The sequence below is a fragment of the Pyxicephalus adspersus genome, chromosome 12, assembly GCF_032062135.1.
Source record: "Pyxicephalus adspersus chromosome 12, UCB_Pads_2.0, whole genome shotgun sequence".
Lineage (NCBI taxonomy): Eukaryota > Metazoa > Chordata > Amphibia > Anura > Pyxicephalidae > Pyxicephalus > Pyxicephalus adspersus.
Window position 1 is genome coordinate 6,905,332 of NC_092869.1, and position 7,443 is coordinate 6,912,774.

At 45.5% G+C, this 7,443-nt stretch overlaps 1 protein-coding gene across 1 annotated transcript in view; it reads right to left on the reverse strand.

Annotated features, from left to right (window-relative positions):
• Positions 1 to 6,833, reverse strand: part of MTMR11 (myotubularin related protein 11) — a 33,597-nt gene extending 26,764 nt beyond the window's left edge. The window contains exon 1 of the mRNA XM_072427596.1: positions 6,499 to 6,833. Within this exon, the coding sequence (XP_072283697.1) occupies positions 6,499 to 6,555 (57 nt within the window). The 5' untranslated portion in view covers positions 6,556 to 6,833. The remainder of the gene's footprint in view (positions 1 to 6,498) is intronic.
• Positions 6,834 to 7,443: the final 610 nt, after the last annotated feature.

Sequence of the window (7,443 nt, forward strand, 5' to 3'; positions counted from 1 at the left end):
GGCATATTAATGAAGGGGAGGCTAGGGGGCAGATTTAATGAAAGGGAGACTGGGGGGCATATTAATGAAGGGGAGGCTAGGGGGCAGATTTAATGTAGGGCAGGATTTGGATTTATAGTGGGGCTGTGACCTGGATAGACAAGAATACAAATCTTTTGACTGTTAGGTAGATGTGAATGGCTACCGGCTGACTTTACTTCATCTCTGTGCACTGTGCATCATAAACAATTACCATTTAATAAAAACTTTGTTTTTACTTTTTTATTCCTCCTTGCATTCCAGAGTTGCCGATCTCCTGCAGGCTCTTTGCACCCACTCCAGGGATGACTATGTTACATTTCTCAGGGAGGATTACCTGGGGGTGAACGCAGTGGAAAATGCCCGTATATTGTATTCCCATGGCCACCATTAGCCTGACAACGCCAGCGCACACCTGGAGAATAGAATAAAGGGTTGTCACCCTATAACAGGAAGGAACCTTCAGGGCAGGATCACCAGGTATTCTTTTATTTAAGATGAGTGTTGGAATGGCTGAGTGTATATGAGATCCCAGTGTTGGGGTTTGTATATACTTTTTCCTTTCCCGTCCTTCTGAAATTCCGCTTATGGTAAGACAATCTAGAAGGCGTCCAAAACATTGGCTGCGTTCAGTGAACATGGGCCGGACAGCCGGAGTTCTTTCCAGAAGTACAAGGTACATGACTCACTGCAGCCTCGCCTTCTGGGAACCAAACATGTTTTCTCCTCCTAAAATATGTGTCCCCACATTCCGCTGCGGCCTGAAGCCTCCCATTGTGTGAACAAAAAAAAAGAGAGACGGCAATGGCTGCCAGAGGTTCCGCACCTCTGCCAGAATTCCCACCTGCTCAACCTCTCAGGATTCGTGTTATGTAAAGCCATGCGTGCCAACGGTAGTGGAATTCTCTGCCACCTCAGCTGGGCACAGCATGTGACCACAGCAGTGCCAGGAAAGCAGGATGAACTATGGTGAACTTCTTCTTAAAGTGGACCTGTCATTAGATATGGGTATTATGGCAAACAATGTACAATATTGAAAAGGGAAATCTGAGAAAATGCTTCTAGCTGCTTGCAGCAGATTGATGACTTTTTCCCAGTGTAGTCATCATCACTGATTAAATTTCAAATTGACTTGTGAAGTTATTGAAGGCGTGGATGGGTCTAAAGCATTCTCACCATCCCTTGGGTGTGCATACCTGCTGTGCCAATTATGTGGGGTGCTCACCACCCTGTGCTGGGTTCCTGGGTCTGTACACCTGTTGTGCCCACTATGAGGGGCTTCCTCAGGTCACAGACAAAAGGGAGCCACGTGGGAGAACATGGAGTTGATACATATCAATAGTGGACTGGCAAAAGAACCTGTCACTTTACCTTTTCCATAGCTCTGTGGTTTGGGCAGCACGGTGGCTCAGTGGTTAGCATCACTCGGCTTTTGCAGAGCTAGTGAAGTTCACCATAGTTCATCCCGTTTTCCTGGCACTGCGGTGGTCACATGCTGCGCCCAGCTAAGGTGGCAGAGAATTCCGCTACCATTGTGCACGCACGGCTTTACATAACACGAATCCTGAGAGGTTCAGCAGGTGGATCCCAGGTAGATCCCAGGTTCGAATCCTTTTATCTGCATGGAGTTTGCAGGTTCTCATGTCTACGTGGGTTTCCTCTGGGTACTCCGGTTTTCTTCCACATCCCAAAAATTCACCTTAGACTACATTATTGACATATGACTGAGGTAGGGACATTAGATTGTGAGCCCCTTTGAGGGGCAGCTAGTGACATGACTATGGACTTTGTACAGCGCTGCGTAATATGATGGCGCTATATAAATACTGTGTAATAATAATAGCTTGACGTCATCTGAGTGACAACTCTGAGTCTGCTGGGGTCACTGATATCACATCTAAGCGGCAGTCCCGGGGCCTTTGGATGCCTGCAGAAAAGAGTCTTTACAGGTAAGTACACATATAATCTTATGGGTAGATTTGTTTTTCAATGCACAGGTTCTCTTTAAACAATGCTGTCTCCTGTGCTGTCACTTTAAGTACGCAGGTCAGGACATCGGACTTTTCTCTGACTTTCCTAACCAGCCACAGGCAGCGACTTACTAAAGTGGTTAGAATAAAAGCCAGGCGGCCAATGTTTAGCACCCTGCGTATTTCTCATGTGAGTGACACAGTGACAATGCAATCTGTAGGCGTGTGACGGGTTGTTGCATACCTGTGAGGTCGGAGGGTATGGGCCCGTGTTTACACATTTTACATGTGACTCCGTCTCCCAGCCTTTTACTTTCTATGTGTCCTCTGTGTAAGTCACATACTGCAGTGTTGTCATAGAAAAGTCAGCATTAGAGTGTGGCCCCTTTAAATCATGGCGCTACACGAAGGATGAAAAGGCGGCGTGATGATGTCATACACGGGTGTGGCTTTATTTCTGGGGAATTTGGAAAGGGAGAAAATAGCCCTCATCCCAAAACAAGATTTGCCCACCTTAACCTGCAATCCAAGTCCCTTGTCGGCCTTGTGTATGGGCCTACATATTCAGCATTGCAGATGTGCTTGGCCGGTCCCCTACTGTTCCCCTGCATGGATCCCAAGAGGACCCTGCTGCTGGACAGCCAATAGGAAGTGTCCACGGGCAGGACACCGAATGAAGACCCTTCCAAGGATAGTGCAGATACCTCACTTGTGTAGCATAGATGAATATTACTGGGTCCTAGTGCTTCTCTCTTTGTAATGTAGGCAGATAATGGCTGCTGGGAGGGGTCAGCAGGGGCTGTACATAGCTTCCTAAAAACCTCACCACACCCTTTATCAACACTCCTCTGAAGAGCCCTGCCTGGATAATGTATTTGGGTTCCTCTTGGGAGGGGCTATTAAAATATAAAAAATGTCTTGATAGGTGGATACCAGACTGGAAGAGTGGGTGCTCCTTGATGGGAAGCTGTGATATCACCCACATGTGATGCTGAGCCTCCATGTTTCAAAGAACTGAAATCCAATTAATGAAAGGGGTGGAGCTTGTGATGGTCAGCCTGGGGAGGGAGGGGCTAGATGATGATAGACGTCCTTCAGCCAGGAAATAGGGTGGAGTCTAATGACTTGCTGAGAAGCTCACAGTGTGCAGTAAATCAGAGTAGGGAATTCCAATATAGGAGGGGAGCCGGTACAACTGCAAGACGAAAAGAAAGGCTGGGCGGAGGACAGATTTAATGAATGGAAGACTGGGGGGCAGATTTAATGAATGGGAGACCTGGGGGGCAGATTTAATGAAGGGGAGGCTGGGGGGCAGATTTAATGAAGGGGAGGCTGGGGAGCAAATTTAATGAAGGGGAGACTGGGGGGCAGATTTAACGAATGGCAGGCTGGGGGCAGATTTATTGAAGGGGAGGCTAGGGGGCAGATTTAATGAAGGGGAGGCTAGGGGCAGATTTATTGAAGGAGAAGCTAGGGGCAGATTTAATGAAGGGGAGGCTAGGGGGCAGATTAAATGAAGGGGAAACTTGGGGGCAGATTTAATGAAGGGGAGACTTGGGGGCAGATTTAATAAAGAGTAGGCCAGAGGGCAGAATTATTGTTCTTTAGGATAGAATTGCTAAGTGCACTATGGTGCTCTGCGACCAGCCCCATTGGTGGTAACAGACACTTCAGCCTCCTAACCCCTTTTAGATTCTCTCCTAATCCCAAAAGCTGCTCCCTCCTTTTAACCCTTTCACTGCCAGCTCAGCCCCGCTGCACACTTTACAAGCCACGGAGAAGGGCAGAGAAAGGGTTAACCAGGATCTCCTGCAGGCGTCCCCTCTGAGGATTACCTAGGGGGATTGGAGTCCCAAATGGCTTCTGTAACAAACAATTCCCTACTGAGGAATTATAAAGAAAACATATCATCTACAGATCCTGTAATGACCCCTCCTACGCGTCACCCACCTCATCCACATCCATAATTTTCATAGATTTGTATATTTCTTTCAATAAAGCTTTGGTTGTCCTTATTGTGGAAGCAAAAACATTTTTGGTATTTTTTGGTTTAGATACAGGCGTGAGGGGTTCGGCTCAGCCCAGCAGCGGGCATAAATCTTCACTTTCAACCACTAGGCGTCCGTGGGCATTCACTAGTGGTCGTGACCGGGGTTTGCTGTACACAAAAAAGAAGTAGGGCTCCCAGCACGCCAGAAAGTCTGTCAATAGGGGGCCTTGGATAATTGCCCAATTTGTCCCATTCACCCTAAAACTGGCCTTGCCTGTGAGCTCAGCCTGTTCATTTACCAAGGGCGTGCAAGGTTCTGCAGAACGGACCAGTACCCAAGTGCCACTACTACCCTCCACCCCTGAAAAAGAGTATCCAATTGAGGGTTTTTATTTTGCTTCGGGGGAATCCAATGGCGTTTGTTAAAAACAAAGTTGGGATTCCTCTTTAGTACTGATCATAACGGATTCATTCTGGGCCATTTTTGAGTACTGGTGGAGTTCACGCTTATTGCCTCCAATTTTACCTGCACTCCATGATGTAGGGTCAACAAGGACCATACAGCACCTGTTGTGAAGAAACTTTTTGAAGTAGCTCCAGACCAGGGTATTATTTGTGGTAATTACCCCATAAAGCCCCAGTAAAAACCATTGAGGGGGCATTTACAAAACTTTCCTCAGCCTTTACAAGAAACTGATTTTTTCCGGCACCATTTTTGGAAATGCCTCTGATACATCTTTGATGCCTAGCTGCTGTCTAAGTTCTGGCTACGAGCATGGAGTTCTGGTTCTGCCCATGTGTATGAACGCATGTGCTGTGCATTGATGCAATATGCTAATGTGAACGAGTCGTCACTCCATTGTGTATTATACCCAAATACGAATTCCATCACAAGCTCCTTTATTTTGATATTTTCAGCCGGCGCAGTACAGGAGGGGCAGTGCACAGAGTAGCATTGTGTGCGATGACTGTGGAAGTAATGTTATTTCTATGGCACAATATAGTTAACAGAGACGAATCATCGCATTCAAGCTCAGCAAGGCAAGTTGCCAAAGAAAACATTTCCCCGGGATCTCAGCATTACATAATATGTATATAATAGAATATATATATGTTGCATTGCTTTAAATCCTGCTATAAAATTCCTTGTTTAGGCAGTTCCTATTATAGGGTGACAACATCTGTTCTTTCACCCAACTTTTATCCTGTGTTGTCACTCGCTCTTTGGAAAGAGATTGCTAGTGATTGGTTTTATCAAACATTATATTTATTATTATTAAACAGAATTTATATAGCACCAACATATTATGCAGCGCTGTACATTAAATAGAGAATGCAAATTACAGACAGATGCAGACAGTGACACAAGAGGAGGAGAGGACCCTGACCAGAAGAGCTTACAATCTAGGAGGTGAGGGAAGGAAGTATCACACATTGTTCCTGAGAAATGTTATTGTCAGACAGGCTGCAAAAAGGCTGCGGGAGATCACCAGTGCTGAGATGTTACAGAGGATGAAAACATTTCAACCCCTGATTCACCTGCCTTTTCCAAATTAGGGAAAGTACAGAAACCATAGGACGGACCTGACTGCCATTGAACTAGTATTTCTGGAAGGTACTTTGTACCAGCAGGTTAGGAGATCTGGCAAATACAAATAAGAAAAGAATTTGTTTCCAGCTGACCTTTGGAATCATGAACAACTCCCACCTACATCCATTCCAGAAGGGACAGGTTCTCTTTAGGAAAAAAAAAACAGTTGCTGCTTCTTTGTCTATAACATGGCAGCTGATACGACAGTTGATGCATCAAAAATAATATTCATTTCATTTTTGAAACAGCTGAGAAACTAAGACTAATTAGACAAGGGGCACTCCACGTGCCAATCTCGCCAACCCTCGCCACCATATTGCCATCTTTCCATTCTACAAAACACACAGCCTCAATTCTTCACCTTCCTCTTTATGAATGCCTAGAATGATCAACAAAATATGTGGGAAAAAAGGAAAAGGCTGAGCATTACCCATAACACAGACCCCATGATCAAGCGCAAGCGATCAGTCTATACACATTACCCATAACACAGACCCCATGATCAAGCGCAAGCTATCAGTCTATACACCTAGGAAACCCAGGTTGCGCTAATGATGGCACGACGCTCCAAATTTGCGCAATTCCCACTACACGTAAGGATCAATTGTGATTAATTGCAGGCGATCGAACTTTATCAAAAGCCAAAAACATCCGACCGACCCCTAAGGGCTAACTTACAACTTTTTGGGTCAAACATTGCAAGACGGACACGGACGTAAGCGTAAATAATAGATTTCCTTTACCGTATCCACATGTCAAAGCTAAAAGTGGAACAGAGGGAGGGGGAAGGGGGTTAACCCCAAATAAGAAAGAGGGACTGTCTTGAGAATGCGGTCTGAAGCTTTCTCTTTCGGCTGTGTGAGCCCTTTTCTCAAACATTTTTCCAGGGGTTAAAGAACGGTGAGGAGGTATTTAAAGAAAGGACTTACCATGATTTCTCGGGGGTCTTGCTTGAGGGTGAAGGTGGTCCTGGGTCTGGGCAGCATGTTGCAAGCTGTGGTGGAGCTGGTGATGGCTCAGAGCTGTATAAACAGGCAGAGTCAAGCCTTGTCTGCTTTCTCAGCTTCCATGGTGACTGTATAAAGAGGACTTTGTTCTGTGGCTGTGTAGAGGAGAATGGGCCCTGGGTTGGGGCTGGGGACAGTTAGTCACCCCAAACAGCACTGAGAGCTGTGCAGCAACCAGTGGCAGTTGTTGTGTTGCTGGGATTCCCAGTGATGGAGGGAGGAGGAGGTTTGGGGTTGTTACAGCTCCCTCCTCTATGTCTGCTGCTCACTGCATAATGAAACTGACACTGCAACTGCACACTGCCAACTCTTAAAGGGGAACTTTCTGTGCTTTCCGTCACTTTAAGGAGGAAATGAAAAATGATGACTGGCCATTTTTTTAACGACAGATGAGAGCGTGTAAGGAGTACACACCGGGGGATTTTTACTTCCAAACAAAAACTATTATAAATGTGTATTCATCAGCCGACCTATTGGTAAATATTGATCGTGTGTAAGAGATCCATCAAATACGATTCCAATCACAGAAAGGCATTTGGATGGAATACACGTTATAACTTGAATTGCTGCAATAGATGCGAGTGTATGGACTTTGCAATGCAAAGTAAATTGCAACCGGTTGTACATCTATCGTGTGCTGCAACGCAGACAAGCGTTTTGTTACCCCGCACTGAAAATATTACCATGCGCTGCGGTGCGCTGTATTTCAGTTTGCATTGAATTTATTTAGCAATGAGAAGTGATCACAGTGATCTATGTGCGTGGAATAACTAATATTGATATTATAAATAAACAGGATTTATATAGCGCCAACATATTACGTATCGCTGTACATTAAATAGAGGTTGCAAATGGCAAAGAGATATG